This window comes from Balaenoptera ricei, chromosome 21, assembly GCF_028023285.1.
Source record: "Balaenoptera ricei isolate mBalRic1 chromosome 21, mBalRic1.hap2, whole genome shotgun sequence".
In the NCBI taxonomy this organism is placed as follows: domain Eukaryota; kingdom Metazoa; phylum Chordata; class Mammalia; order Artiodactyla; family Balaenopteridae; genus Balaenoptera; species Balaenoptera ricei.
The window spans coordinates 14,886,793-14,903,550 of NC_082659.1; the positions used below are offsets into that span (position 1 = coordinate 14,886,793).

Genomic DNA, 16,758 nt, shown 5'->3' on the forward strand with positions numbered 1-16,758 from the left:
AAAACAGGAAAGCAAAGCTGTTTCAAAGAAAGGGAAAAAATGTGAACTGGATTTGGTAAGTTACCTTGAGATAGCAGAGAAAGCAAAGTGACGTGATTTAATACTGGTCAACATCCTCAGCAGAAACAGCAGGACAGGAAAGCAAGGAAAGGAGCTGCTTCAACAGAGCACTGGCAATTACGTCACGACCCGCCACCACTCACCTCTGCGAGGATGCACCCTGGCTCAACGGAAGACACCCTCCAAACCTCAGATCTGACACCTGCTGCTACTGACCTTGATGCGGCAGCACTTGTTCTGCTGGTTCCTGAGTTTCACCTACAAACAGGAATCTACCTGCTGTGTTCCAGTGCCTTGTCAGCTGGGTTCTGATCTCTGTGTCCCTCTTCAGCTGGCATTTGCTGCTCTCCTCCCACTCAGATTCCTAACTCCCTGTTCTCAGCCCCAGACTGGGAATCAAAACCTAATTACTGATTGTTCTCTAATGACCCACACCTGGACAGGTCAGCCTGGGATCTGGACCACTCTCTGATACTCTACCTCTCCCTGCCAGCAATTCACTAGGATATTATCAAGACCCTCTGAACATGACTCAAAATAAGTTATAGAAGTATACCCGAAGCATTGAAATTGAAGAAATTCTGTGTCCCTGAGAGAACAATATATTTACTGGGTTTTATGGGAATTTTAGTCACCATATTTCATACTAAACTCTTAACTATACTAATGAAAACTACAATTACTGGGAGTTATGTAGTAAGTGATAAATGCTACAGGTAGATATATCATCTTTAGTAATGAGAAGGCTTGGCACAGAGGGTCATTTCTACTGGTTATTAAGTTCCCTTTGCTAGACTTCTGGTTAGTCAATTACTTGAACTGATCTACATACAGTTACACTCTTTAATCTTTCAGAACTACCCTGTTAAATTTATTACAATTCTTGATGCTTTTCTTCTCATTTTCATGCTCTAAAGTTTAGTTTCTACAATGAGAACAGTTACTGACAAGATTGGAATTTTAATACTGTGCTGGCACTTTTACATGACAACCTCAAAATGACCCCGAAGCATGATTCATATTATCAATTTTAAATACAATAAAAATCACAAGCATTTGGACAAAGAAATAAGGTCATTTCACAACCAACTTTAAATTATCTATTCATTTATTAATTGAAAAGACATCACAGACTATAATTTTTATTCTTCAATGCAACTAAATGATTTAGCAGATTATCTGTCTTAAGATTTAAAATAGTATAATCTAAAGATAGGAAATTGGAATTCAGAAGCATTTTATCCTCTAACATTTAATTTCTTTTACTTTTCACACACAGCACATTAAACACAAGGCTTTAGCTTTATCATTCTAATGTAAACTCCAAGAGGGCAGGATTTTGTTTCCTACTCCTCAGCTTCTAGACAATACCTGGCACACAGCAAGTATTTAACAAGTTCTCAAACAGCCCCCACTGTGAATCAAAGAGAAACTGATAAGAAAGAACAGAACTTAAATGTAATTTACAGGGTTCTGACATTTCAATTTGAAATGCCAGTAATCGGACCATGTCTTAATCATCAGATAGGAATAAAGATGTTTAAAGGAATAGAACAGTTTTATCAGTTATTTTACACAGCCTAAGGTAGTCAAGGGGGAAAAAAACCCGAAAAGGTGTTTTAAAAGATAATTAATCACTTTAACCAGTTTTAATGCAAATGACTTGGACAAGTCATCCTTGACAGTGATATACTTTATACTAGTATAATTCAAAATGAGTATAAAAATAAAAGATTTGATGGCATAACGTGTTTTTTTTTTAAGTCTTCTTTCAAAGTTTTCAAAACTGGTTAATTACATTCAAAACCTAAATCAGGATTTGCAGTGATATTTCATTCCCTAAATAAAAATCCTTGCTGTGTACATGTGCATAAACTGTATCAAAATAGTAACTTCTGATTTGAGAACCTCAGAGGGCAGAATCAATTGTTCATATTGCCTGTGGACCCTTAGATCAGAACACTGTATCATCAGCAATTTGCCTACCTGAGTCAGTATAGTGGTGGTTCCATCTGTAGCCTCGACTGTCAGGTTGTAGTTTGATTTTTGTTCTGCATCAAGAGGTTTGGCAATAATGATGGTTCCAGTGCCCTTGTCCACATCAAAGTGACTATCATAGTTGCCACCTAGTTTAAGTTAGGACAAACATTAAAGTAAAAACAGGTCATGGGATGAAAATTTGTCATTTATTTTGTGGCTTTCTAATTTTTAATGGCAGTTTAAAAAAAAAAAGGAAGAAAGAAAGAAAAATTTCTGATATATTGGTCAAAGTGATTCCAAAGAGTTTTCATTTTGAAAGACCAGAAAAGAAGGACCAACTGGAAAGACAATGTTGGCTTACTAAAAAAAAAAGCTGAGCCATAACTGCCCAGGAAGCTACTAAATGAGAGGAAGCAAGAAAGCAACTCTGAAAACAACAACAACAAAAACATTTCTAATGCGACCAATGAATTACTTTCAGTTTGTTTTTTCAAGGGTTCCGAATACCTCTTTAACTTATATCTCAGTAGCTACATTTCACATCATTTAGTAACCAAAAAGTTGGCCATTTAAAAATTTACTAAAAAAAAAAAATTTTGTGACAATTTGAGCATATTGCTCTAATGAAATAACTATTAAAAACAAATGTTAACTCTGAAAAAAAAAATTGTGGTAGTTAACATCGGTTAGTCCGGACTCTTACTATTTGAGAATTTTCACTATTTGAAAATTTTTCCCATTGCTGTCGTACACAAAGTTTAATGAAGCAAAGGTTTCTGAGCTACTAACATTATCCAAATGCATTCCCCATCATATTCCAGATAAACTCTCTTCAAAGCCACTGAACTTGAGATACTTATATCAATGAAATGGAATGGAATGAAAATAAAGTCTAAACGTCACGATGAAGTTCTATTACTAAATCCAACCAAAAAGCAAAACAGCACACACACAAAACAGTCTTCAGTTAAATCTAAAAATAAGGATCTAGGGATGTATGGAAAGTCAGAATGTTTGCAATTGGAACAGGCGACCATGGGCCCGTTATGAAAAGAAAAAGCAATGAAAGATGGTCACTGGAAAGGAAAAAGTTTGAAAAATGGATGCTTTTCCTTAGATCTCATAATCTGAGGCAAATTATGTGATCTCAGCAGATACCTTCTGCTGTACAGTTCAGGTCACAAGTCATCTGAAAGATGTAAAACACTTCTCTAGCAAATGTGTCTCCTGGCACAGCCAAAAAGAAGCAAGCATGGAAGGCAAGCACAGAACAAGGAGAGCATCAATCAAAGTGGTTCCAAAGGCGGTCAGTTTACGCGTGAGGTTAGACGCTGCGCAGCCGCAGTCCGCTCATCTGGAAATGCGACAGGAGTTAACGGACAGCAAGCAAACTATTCTGACTGCAGTTAACTATGAAAAGAATCCTTTTTGTTCATTTAAAACCAAACTGTAATGGTTTCATAGGTGTTGATAACATAAACAATTTCATACAAAGACCAAAGTAGGGAAAACAGTCCAGCTGTCTAGAAAGTTCAAGGGGTAGAGCCCGAACCCCTGCGCCCTGTGGTCCCTGAGGCTTCAACCCGCTGAGACAGCAACTGGGGCAGGAGGGCTCCGGGGTGAAGAGGGAAAAGGGATATCGGGTTCCAACCAAAGATAACCCGAACACGTACTTTTGATTTTATATATCCTTGTAATTAAAATACTGTGAAGAAATAAGAATTAAAAAAATAAGACGCCAAAGTCTAACATGAAGTTGTTTTAAGTATGTTGTATTACATTCTATGTCTAGCTAAATTAACTGACAGAAAAAAAAGAATTGGCTTAGGCATATAATTTTTATCACAGGGTGACTTAATCTAGTGAAGCCTGCTTCCTACTGAAAATGAGGTAAATCAAACTTAAAAAGCCATAGTTGACACTATCATTTATAACTTATAAATTAAAAATTTAAAGCATATTCCCTATAAAATACTGACATGCGACAATCATGTAGGCATAGTTATTTTAAACATTCAAATCATATTCACTAAAAATAGTTATGTGCTATATGTTATGTATCAAGAAGGAAAAATTAAGAAGCTGTGCTTTTGGACCAAACATTTAGATTTCTCTGTATCTCTTTGGTGCACTTTTAAAAACCTTATTTTTATATTAATAAGGTACATAGAGAGCACCTATTGTTTTAAACAAGTTTAATATATGTTGGATATAGTGAAAAATTTTGCAAGCAAAATACTGCAGTTTAAAACAAATTCTCCACTTATAGGTCTTACTCCCAATTTTAAATTCTGAGATGTGCCCCAAAATCAGAAAACCAGAGGCGGGTTCCCCTCAGTGTGATCTATACAAGGATGATGAAAACTGTCATGAAGCTTACCAATGATGTCAAACCAGAGAGGTATGCCTGGAGGCTCAACAGATATTACTCCAATCATGTGAGCAACTGGATCGCTTTCCATTACAGTGAAGGTAAAAAATGATTCTTCAAATGAAATTGGCTCCAGGGACGGTTTGGGTTTGGAGATCCATTCAATATGGAGTCGAGTGGTTGATGACTTTTGGGGGCGACCATTATCAACTGCCTTAATCTATAAAATATGGGCAGAGGGGATAAAAACAGCAAATGAGAAGTTGCATCCCATAACTGAAGCATTGATTGGTTTGGTCTGAAACAACCAATTTCAAACATTTGATATCTGTGCTGTATATTCCATGTGTTTAATGCCTGATAAAAAGGGCAACCTTTTTATGCCATACTCAACACAGATAACCAGAATGACAACTAAAGAAGGGACAAGCAAACCCATACTTCGCATTGTTAGGTACAGCACTGAGCCCATTTACCGAATAGAGAGAAAGTTACGAGAGAAGAGACATAAGACTAGATTAACGGTCAAATTATGTAAGAAATTCAAAGACTAGATCTTTACTCACTGAAAGAATATCATATTCTCCAGCTCCAGAAAACTTCTTGGACAAAACCACTCCAGTTTTTGGCTCAATAAAAAATTTGCCATGTTCATTTCCCTCTTCGATGCTATAGGAGATTTCTGCATTGGGACCTTCATCTTTGTCTGTAGCTATAACACGATATAAAGGCTCACGCTTGGTGTTTCTTTCTCGTTCTGGTTTTTCCCGCTCTGGGAGTCTGATTTTGTAGAACTTCTGCAGGAACTGAGGCTTGTTGTCATTTTCGTCAAGGATCTTCACAATTACTCTTGCAATGGTTGACTTGGGGGGACTACCGTTGTCTGTCACTGTAACCTGTTTTTTTTTTTTTTTTTAAAGATAACATCAAGAAATGTTTTTAAAATATACTGTATAAAAAGTGAATATCTTCTTCCTAATGACAATCACCTTTTCTATAAACCTCTGCAATTCACACAGCACTATGGACACGCACCGATTCCTCACGCTGACCACAGCCCTGTGAGGGGGCAGGGCAACTCTCCATTTTCACAAAGGGACTGGGGGGGGGCGGGGAGGCCGGGGGCTAGGAATGCACCGGCTCTGAGCCCTCGCTCTCTCCTTACCCGTCAACCCTCTTCCTCACACGCCCTAACTGTAAACGTTAAGCTCTCAAAAACTCAGTATTTTTAAGCGAAGGAAGAGATACATGAAGGTTTTGCTTTTAAATATTTAGAGTCCTCTTGTACATGCTTAAAAATAAAATCTTCACATACTGCATTTAAAAACTGTCATTTTTAAGCTTCGTCAATAAAATAAGTTAAATCAGCCGATTAAAATACATGCTAAGTAGCAGGCCTTTTAATACTAGCAATCATTTTATTTTGCCTGACTCTCTCTTTTCTTGTACAGAAGTCTTCCATGTTTGGTAGGGTGAACATAAACATTTAAATTTAAGACCAACTTATCAAATGAGATTTTCAGTAAAAGAAATATAAAGTAACTTTTATTCTAAGTAGATTATTCATGTTTTCATTTTAGGAATGAAGATCTGAGATTCTTGAGGGTTACGCTGGTGAATGCTTCTGAATGCATAAGAAACCATTTCACCCTCAGATCCAATGTTCATTTTCAGTTCAGTGTGCACATTAAAAGGGATGACCGTAGTTATTCCCCCTCACCCACGTCATCCCAAGTGAATTAATGAAATGCTAAAAACATTAAAGTAGACTGAAGTTTTCTGTGGAACTATGTTCTTTTTGAAGCTTGGCGGGTGCAAATTCTGTTGTTTATAGAAGTGGGAATGAATGTATCTTCATGGTACTTGTCAAGAGTACTTAAGTAAAGTAGCTGCTTTAATTAAAGCACACGATTTGCCTTCCCAAACTCTCAAAATAAAACAAAATTATAATTACTATTTTAATTTTAACCTCTCAAAACATTTCCTTTTGATCAGTTTTCATGTGATCTTTAGGAAAAAAGAAAAATTAAAGAGAAATACAACCAAGTACTATGCTTTGTAGCATTCATCAGATCGTTCCTAAGTTTGGGTTCCATAACTAGCAGCCTGGTTTAACATGTTACTAAAAAAAACTCTCTTCTTTAAGACAGTCAAATCAATGCCAACACTGGCCCTCAAATAAATTACCACAAAAGGACTACAGAAAAACATACACGATATGTAAACTAATCTTATCTCCCATCAATATCTTAATATCATCTTCAAAGTCCTAAGTATCCTATACCTGCTCCCATCCAGCCTTTGACATTCATTGAGAAGAGAGGGCTCTGGAGTGAGGCAGACAATTAACAGGTGTGTAGTGCGGTCCTAATCAGGGTGAGGGGACCGCAGTAGGATGCCACTGTTCGTAACCTGCTGCTCTGGATATTTTGGCATCTGTTTATCTTCTGGGGATTGACAGGGGTGTAAAGCAGACCTGAACTATATTCACAATATTTTCTTTATTTTCCTTTTTATTAATGACCATAAGGTGATATAACAAAATAGCAGCAGCTCAGAATTACTAGATAATATGAGTAAGATTGCTCTTTCCCATATTTATGATTACAATATTTTTAAAATTATTAAAAATAAAGAAATGCTCACTTCTAATATGTGTTCATCTTGCTGCTCGCGGTCTAGTTTCCTTGATGTAGTTGTGATGAGACCTAGAAAATGGTAACAGTTCATGAATCCTCACAAAATAAAGGTAATTACAAAATACTGTAATTGAAACCACACACTGAGTGTAGGAGTTTGAGCAAATGCCTAACTTATTCTGAAGAGGAAAAAATTATTAATCCAGGTACGGTTAATTATTTTATTTACAAACAACATAGTTTATACTTTCTCATTTTAATGATTCTTAAAAACATTAGATAAATGACAGAAGTATTATTAAGAAAGCGGAAAAACTCAAATCAGTTACATTTTAAAAATTTTAGTAGTTTCAACATACATTTTGTCAGAAAAGATTTTTAAAAAGTGGGATGAAGTTATCCAAGATTTCAACCTCATCCATATCTGCTGTGACTGTTGCAGATATGATTAAGAATTTTCAGAAAAAACTTCCGTAACTGTATTAAAAAGGACCACTGGAAAATATAATGTTGATTTATTACCTTTGGGTCATCTACCCTCAAAAATAAAGAACTGTCGGGCTTCCCTGGTGGCGCAGTGGTTGGGAGTCTGCCTGCCAATGCAGGGGACACAGGTTTGAGCCCTGGTCTGGGAAGATCCCACATGCCGCGGAGCAGCTAGGCCCGTGAGCCACAACTACTGAGCCTGCGCGTCTGGAGCCTGTGCTCCGCAACAAGAGAGGCCGCGATGGTGAGAGGCCCGCGCACCGCAATGAAGAGTGGCCCCCGCTTGCCGTAACTAGAGAAAGCCCTCGCACAGAAACGAAGACACAACACAGCCATAAGTAAATAAATAAATAAATAAATGGATCATCACGTTTAAAAAAATAAATAAATAAATAAAAATAAAGAACTGTTATAAAAAGTATTGTGATTTTCCAGGTAATGCTGCTCAAATAACAATCATTTAATTTCCCCAAAAAAGAAGAAATGATCCTCAAAGAAACCCCATATTCTTTATTTCTTTGATTTTTCTATCAAACTAGAATAGCTATAGTTTAAATCTCTCTCTAGAGCTTCAATAACTGCTAAACTGCCAACATATGTTGGAACCTAGAAGGCCATTAAAACTGATGAAATATATTCTTGTACTCCACAGAAATTAAAAACAAAATTCCCCCAACCACTAAAACAACCTCTGCAACCTGTGTTGATAACGGACAGGTGCAAACTGAGTGGTTCTGAGGCCTTTATGTGGCAAATCACCACTAGGACTAATCCTTCTCCTGACCAGCTTTCTGTGGTTTTCCACAGAGAAATACCTCAAATAACTCATATTTAAGAACAGATTTTATCATTCTAATTGATTTTCTATTAGTCTAACTAATTTCACAAAACTACCAATTTAAAGGCTATTCAAAATGTTTCCCTAAATTTGTACATGAAAGACTTATGTTTTCATTTAATTCAAAGTTTTTCTTTTCTTAAAAGTCACTAAGAATCTACATCAACATTATCTTCCCCACAATTCAATGAAGCAACGCTCTCTTTGTAATAAGAACAACAGAAGACTATACTGTAAGCTAGAATCTGGGGTTTGTCCAAAACCATACTTATAGATTAAAAGAGGTTCAAGGAAAATGCTTCACAATGCTTAATGGTGTGAAAATGTGGCTTACTGTGGCACAAGCTTGATTTTTCATTAGTCGAAAACCTTTTAAAGTTAATCCCTTTTTTTTTTCCTGTCAAAAGTTTACCACCCTTTCTGATTGTCGTTTTAAGCAGTTCAAGAATGACAGGAAATTGCTGTGATTAGTTCCATCTAATTGTCCTCATGTACCCATCAAAAACTTGCTGTTAATGGTAACAGCACAAAAGGCCACAGCTTGGCATGTTCACAGCAAGATAGGGTTCTGCTCTGTAGAACATAATCATTCATTGCAGGGATATCTGTTAGCAAATAAGTATCTGTAGCAAATAAATAAATACCCGTTAGCAAATACAATTCCTCACTTTACAGTTTCCTTATAGCACACCAGACTGCTAAAAAGGATGGACTTACATCCGTATTATCAATTCAATATAAAGACAAAAAGCAAAACTGACCATCTCCTAGGTTTGGAATTATTTGCATGCTCTCTATACTTAAAATTAATTCTCTCTTAACTCAAATGGAATATTAATTCCATTCAAATGCAATGAATCCTAATGTTCCTTTTTATCCTTTTTTTTTTTTTTTTTTTTTTGCCCAGCTACTCCTACCCACTCCTCCACCTCTCAGCTTAAACATCATTTCTGAGGGCTCCCATGACAGGCCTAGCCTGGGGTTCTGCTGCTGGGTCTCCCAAGCTCTTTCATTTGCTCTATCATAACATCACCCCACGGCACTGCAGTCACTCCTTTAAAAGTCTTTTTTTGTATCCTTCAAGGTCCATGAGACTCTGCCTTTCCTGTATATCTTGGTTATATTGTTATATCTCTGTTACCCTAAAGAAACACTTAAACGTGTGAACACATGAATTTCTTAAAACCATAAAAGAATAGAATTTTAAATATGCATTGGAGGAAGAGAGGCACCCAAACTACACTGAACTTGGAAATGATACAAATTTATAGCTTATATAGGAGCTAACAGAAAACCATTTAACATATATTTACAGGTAAGATGTGTCAAGCATTGTGACAGATGGTCCAGGTGATGGTGACGTCCAACAGACATTTAGAGGCACAGATGTAAAGTGCAGGGAAGTCACCAGAGGCAGACACAGACTTAGTTATACCCCAAGTACAGAAGAGAGTATGAAGAATGGTGAATGGTGGGCCTACCAAAAAATAAAGGGCAGGCCGATCTTATTAAAGTATGGGCCATGAGTGTTTAGAAAGCCATGAGGAAGCCTAAGAAGCAAAGGCTGGAAGAGAAGCAGGTGTCCCAGAGGCCACAGGCAGAGAAATTTAAGGAGGAAGTCTCTCCTCCAAGTACTTGAGAGAAGCTTGGAAGAGAAGATCAAGTGAGAGCCAGTGAGGCAGGAAGCAGACCAGGAAAGGAATTTCTTTTACGAGGAGGAGACCATTCCGCAGGCTAACAGGGTGTATGTAATGAGTGACTAAACCACGAGGGAAGATAAAGATCCAGATGTGAACTAACCAATACAGTAGCCACGAGCCTCATGTGGCTATTGCAATTTAAGTTACAGGTAAGATCTCATGAACATGAAAGATATTTCAGACTGAAAAAAAAAAAGACCTTTCTTCCTAGATTCGCACACTTGTACCAAAAGGAATCCTACCACAAGTGTCAGTTTTCTGGTCCCTAACACCATCACCAGGGAGGGGCAGTGCATGTATGTCCTATGGGGATGGCGTGAGGTGGTACAGCCCCTAAGAGAAGGGGAAACAAGTGCTTCCTGTGGAATTTCCATACAAAATGAACCCCAAAGAGAAAACAAAATGTCCTAATGAAGCAGGAACATACTAGGAAAAGCGTGGATGCGCTCTGGAGGTACAATCAACTGCACCGGGAGGGGAACACAATGGAAACGCTACCCAAGTACCCCACGCTCCAGCCACACCGATTTAGCTCTAGAATCCATGATGCATTTCACACCCGTTTTCACCTCTGTAATTTTTGCACATCTCGATCCTGCTAATCCTTCCACCTTGCCTGCCTGACAAACACCTGTTTTCAAAAATGAATCCAAAGTGTACCTTTTCTATATACATGTTATTAACCCTGTAGGTATTGAATATCTAATTAGTGTATCCATTTCTTTCATTTTAAACACTGGTGCTCACCTGTAATGTTTATTACTAAGCTCCAGAAGGAGCTATACTTAATTGAAACAGCACAATACTTCAGAAATGGAGAGAAACCTTTAAGATTATCAAACTCAGCTACCTGAGCCAAAGAGAAATTAACTTGTTCCAATTCACCAGTAAGTCACTGTCCGAGCCAGGATTCGAATTTAGTTTTCCTGAGGCCCAGATGAGAGGATTGGGGAATTCTTCCCCGCTCCCTATCACAGCACACTGCATAATTTACTGCATTATGGTATTTCAGCTCTCCAAAAACTCTCAACTGTGACTTACATGAAGTTTAAGAAAAAAGAAAGCTGGCAACAGTTAATCATTAGTCATTTAACAGGTCCAAAAAAGCAAGTTAGAGAACAAAATAGAGTGGGCGAAGGCAGAGAAAAGCATATGCAAGTGCTGCCTCTTGTAACTTTGTTTTATCTTTCTTTTCTCCTGAGCTCTGTTAAATTAAAAATAGAAATGAAGACAAAAAACTTCCTTGCCCTAAAAAAACAATCCATTCTGTAGACCAATACCATTATAAATGTAAGTGGACTGAGTGAGCAAATACGGCTTCTTCTCACCAACTCACAATTACAAGATTGCCCCATAAATGTATGTAGAACTAAGAAACCAAACTTTCCTGTTTTTATGAACATCATTAAAAAACTATTTACAGCTTTTCAATGCCACTATAGCACTTAGAGAAGACTCCATTTAAGACAGAATGTTAGATTAACTATAATGCTTTAATGTAAGATTTTAATATTCGACATTTCTTATAAATCAATACCAAAAACCACCTCCAAACTTCCCAAAGTTCAAGAGATCAAATGGACTTCACGAAGTAGGCAGCACATAAAGGTGAACTTACAGGATTAGTAGGTGAAGATAACGAAATAGTCCACGTTGGCAAAACTGTATTTATGTATTCATTCAACTATTTTGTGCTGTCCACTCAGAATGCAGAGATGATTAAGACAGACTCTTGTTTTCAAGAAACAAGGTCCAGAAGGCAAAGACTACATTCAAGAAACAGTAAGGTAGATGAGAATGTAGGGTACATATAGAAAAAAGCACAGGTCCTTGCTGAGGGCTCTGGATTCCAAGGAAGTTTGAACTTGCTTGGATGATGTCTGGTCATCTCTGTTGTTCCAAGAGACAACCAACCCACCAGCCAATATGTGAGTGAGGCCACCCAGGACCAGCCAACCTCAAGCCAACCAGCCAAGTGAGACCAGCACTACATGAAAGAGCAGCCAAGCCTGGCCAAGACCAGAACTGCCCAGCAGAGTCTTCAACTAAATTATGGTGGCTGCTTTAAGCCGCTGAGTTTTGGGATGGTTTGCTCTAAAGCAAAAGACAACTAATGCATCAAATGAGCTCATCTCTAATTGTTATTTGGCTTACTAAATGCTCAGGTATTATGCTATGAGATTTAAATGTATTATCTCATTCAATCCATATGTATATATATGGCAATATCTGTACCATAATAAATAAATTAATATTTTTACAGGCTCAGAGATTAAGTTGCTTACTCGACGTCATCGAGCAAAGGGGTGAGATGGGAGTTCAGTAAACACAGAGCACCGGAGTCTGAAAGCCACATTAAGAATGAGAGAAGCCAAGGAGGGACGGAAGGCTTTGGTTCTGGAAGAAAGGCTTTGAAACATCAGCACTATGAATGAAACTAGATGGCAGCTGGAGAAGAAAAAAAAAAGGATTTCTGAGTAGGATTAACGTCCAACTGCACTGAGAGAGAAAATAACTTGCAATCTGCAGTTTCTGAAGAACCAAAACTGTGAAAGAAAAGGTCCTGGCTCTAAAAAAAAGCTGCGTGGTCATGTGTTCACCTTGCTTGGCAGGAAATTTACTTTGAATCATTTTCCAACTATTCTACTTGAAAGTAAGCAGAGGAAGGGGAAAGATCAAGGAAGAAAACAAAAGTTTGCTCACCTAATTAACATTTCCCATTACTCTGATTATTTTTGTCTAACCCCTGCAACTACTTTGGCCTTTTTATCCTTTTGCTTATTTTATAGTAATGCATAGAACTACAGCATTATATGTGCCAGAGAAGCACCATCCCACAGAACTTTCTGCGATGATGGACAAGTTCTACAATTTGCACTGTCTGATATGGTAGCCCCCAGCATACGTGGCCACCGAGCACTGGAAATGTAGCTAGTGTGTCTGAAAGGCTGAATTTTTAAATTAATTTAAATAATTTAAATTGTCACAAATCATCTCTACTCCTTTGGAGAGTCTCCAATTTCAAATTATATATGTCAAAACCCCAAACTTTAACATCTACAATAGTCAGAATCTTTTTCTGTGGTTAAAATTTGAAGCAGTATTTCAATAGCAAATATATTTGTTACCAAAATCCAAATTCTGTAAGCATCTAACAATGAAAAAAGCAAACACTTCCAAGATTTTGACATGCTGATACTGCTCCAATAACGCCCCCTTCCTCCTGCCCCCTCCCTCTTACTAGTCTCCTCACTGGGCTCAGCTGGTGATGAGGAAGCCTGGTTTGCTGTTACCAGTTTACAGATTCATCTGAACACCTAAAAATCAAGAGTCTCTGTGTTTAACAATGACTTTTCAAGAATCACTATTTTACCAATGTATATTTTTGCTTTTGGTGATCTCTTGCTAAAACCAAAAATTAATGAAATGTATGTTTATAAGCAATAATGATGTCATAAAGTTCACTAGCTCAAAATCACCCACTTCTTCAGTCTATACTATGCTATTCAACTTATTTTATAGAATGTCTTCCCGAAATATGTCCTTCTGAGACACACATATAAAAGCCAAGACAAGGCCCTTGTCCTCAAAAGCATACAGTTTCCTTAAGGAAACAGCCCTTGTACCTCTGTATCTTTTTCACAATGTTTTACTAATCACAGCCCTATTCTGACTAAGCCTTGACTGTAAGCATGCACTTCGGGTGTATTATTTTCAACTGTTTTCCCCACTGATTTTTCTGAAACACTTGAATCTATTTTATTCTTCACTAAGTTTAAGAACTTTCATGGTGGCACAGTTGGTGGTAAAGGGAGTATTTAAAGTCTTAGGTACCTTCAGTGTGGACAGTGTAATTTCTTCAGTAGTTGTTACTACTGTGATCTGGAAATTCCATTTCCATCTTTCTACATTCAAGCCTTACTTTAGCAGGGCTTGCCCCCAGGACATTCAGTGTGCTTTAGTAATCAGCAACACCAAAGACCATTACAATAAAACACCTGTAACACCCCAGTGAGGACACTGTGAAACGTATTGCTCAAGCAACTTCTAGACAAGTACTATAAAATCCCCAAAGACTATACATACATATATATATGATATGTAATATGCGTACACACCTTCATAAAAGGTTAAACCCCAAATTATTACCTGTAGTTACTCCTGGGAACAGGTGGGCCAAAGAAGAAAGGAAAAGAGGAGGGCACCTTCACTTTTTATGTCATACACTTCTATATTAACAAGTATATTATTTAAAGAAATTTAAACATTAAAGTATTTTAAAGGTCAGCGTGAAAGGATACAGAAATGTTTACTGGTTGAACACTAATCTCAAGCTGGAAAGTCTCAAATGATTTTTTAAAAACTCTGAAACATCTGGCCATGTATATAAAAAAATAAAAAAATAAAACTTCTTAGAAATATTACAGTGGCATATCGTTTATAATTTTTTCTAAAATGTTTTTGAAACTAAATTTTAATGAAATGTACCATACATTCTAAGGTGTCCTCTCACTGCAAAAACTAAGTTTGCTAGAGCCAGAAGGTCTTTTAAAATCTTCTAGCCTAAATCCTAAACTTTAAAAACAAGGGTGACTTCCTTGGTGGTGCAGTGGTTAAGAATCCGCCTGCCAATGCAGGGGACATGGGTTCAATTGGTCTGGGAAGATCCCACGTGCCAAGAAGCAACTAAGCCCGTGTGCCACAACTACTGAGCCTGCGCTCTAGAGCCCACGAGCCACAACTACTGAAGCCCGCGTGCCTAGAGCCCGTGTTCTGCAACAAGAGAAGCCCGCGCATGGCAACGAAGAGTAGCCCCCTCTCGCCACAACTAGAGAAAGCCCGAGCGCAGCAACGAAGACCCAGCGCGGCCATACATACATACATACATAAATATTTTTAAAACACAAGGAAATATGGTCCAGGAATGTTAAACTAATTCCTGAAGGTCAGAGTCAGCAGCACAATTGGAACTAGAGTTGAATTCTTACCAAAGAAAGTGTTCAGAAGTCTCTGTGGCTGCAGCCATTTACAACCAGAAGTGAGCACCAGAATCACGAGGAATGATGGCTAAACCCATGTTCCCACCCCCACATCCGAGCCACTGCACCAGGACCTCCATCCGTGAGGACCCAGCTCACACAATTTCAGAGGTTTCCAGGTGATGTGGCAATCCATCCCACGCCAACCACCTCGGGCCAAGAGCTTACAAAAATTGGAAAAAAAAAAATCCATGCCCAATTAATTAATTAAATTTAATTTAAATTACTAAATATTTTGATAATTTCCTAAACAGAGAATTGCTTTTAGTCACTGTAATTATCAGCACTGGCCATATTCTGGAACAAAGTGTATTATCCATTTCTCAAAAACACCATTTGAGATACAGAAAAACATAACAAGACTAGGGATTTAGGAGAGAGAAACAGTACTTAAGAACCATAATTAACGTTGCAGAAATGCTACTTCAAAGAAATGGCCATGAGAGTCCACGTGAAGATTCCAACTGCCCTGAAGTTACTTATTAAGCCTAAAACATCTCCCAGAATTTTCCTGACAAATCTGCAACTACTGACCCAAATCATTAAATCCTACTAGAACGTAAGTGAAATGCAGCCTTTCCAACATAAAAGAAAATGATCTAAATGGCAGTTTCCATTTAACAGCATACTTCCCTTCTTTTTGGAAATGCCTTTTGTAGTATGTTGAATGGTGGCCTCTCCCCAAAAGATACGTCCAACCTGAAACCTGTGACTAGGACCTTATTTGGAAAAACAGCCTCTCAAGATCTCAAGATGAGATCACCCTAAATTTATGATGGGCCCTAAAATCAATAAGTATCCTTTTAAGAGAAAAACAGAGAGAGAGGTTTGAAATACCCAGAAGTAGGGAAGGTGGAGGCAGAGACTGGAGCAATGCTGCCACAAGCCAAGAAATGCCAGGAGCCACCAGAAGGATTCTTCATTAGAGACTCTTAAGGGATTATGGCCCTGCGGACACTTTGATTTTGAACGTATGGCGTCTCGAACAGTGAGAGAATAAATTTCTTTTCTTTTTTTTTTTAAGCCACCCAATGTGTGGAAGTTTGTTACAGTAGCCTTAGAAAATTAACACACCTTTTTATTTGAATAGCAAACAAAAGTACTGAAAAAATACCAAAAAAAGAAGAATCAGGTGAGAACGGCAAATAATTCCATAATCTAAAGATAACCACTCATCTTATTTTCTATGTTTTATTACTGTCTTCATTTGAAATGTCTAATGACTTTATATAGGGTATCATTCTAGATACAAGACAAATTAAAAGGCAAAGGATTAAAAAAAATGTCTGCCCAAAGATAATTTGGGGTAGGAAAGTGCCAAATGCTCCAGATAATCCAAGTTCATTATATGTTTTTCCTCAAAAGGAAGGAGAAACAGGCTCTCACAGCTCTGGGAGGACCTCTTGAACATCTCTGGCTGAGAACCACAAATGAACTAAATCTTATTTTTATATAATACATAAAATATGCCACAAATTGTACCTCAGTTGTATTTTTAAATATATTATCTCTCATACTCTTTCCTCTTCCATAATAGAATGAAGAAAAAATATTTTTTAGTAATCTGATGAACAATAAGTACAAATACTAGTTTAATGCCTATAAAATACAAGGTCACAATTAGAAAGTTGTTTCAACTAATGAC

The 16,758-nt window shown here is 37.5% G+C and overlaps 1 protein-coding gene across 4 annotated transcripts in view; it reads right to left on the reverse strand.

Moving 5' to 3' along the window:
• Positions 1–16,758, reverse strand: part of FAT1 (FAT atypical cadherin 1) — a 122,657-nt gene that overhangs the window by 39,354 nt on the left and 66,545 nt on the right. For all 4 annotated transcript variants that reach the window (XM_059909631.1, XM_059909633.1, XM_059909630.1 and 1 more), the window contains 4 exons: positions 7,058–7,119; positions 4,978–5,307; positions 4,421–4,631; positions 2,047–2,186 (listed from right to left, as the gene is read on the reverse strand). In XM_059909631.1, the coding sequence (XP_059765614.1) occupies positions 2,047–2,186; positions 4,421–4,631; positions 4,978–5,307; positions 7,058–7,119 (743 nt within the window). The remainder of the gene's footprint in view (positions 1–2,046; positions 2,187–4,420; positions 4,632–4,977; positions 5,308–7,057; positions 7,120–16,758) is intronic.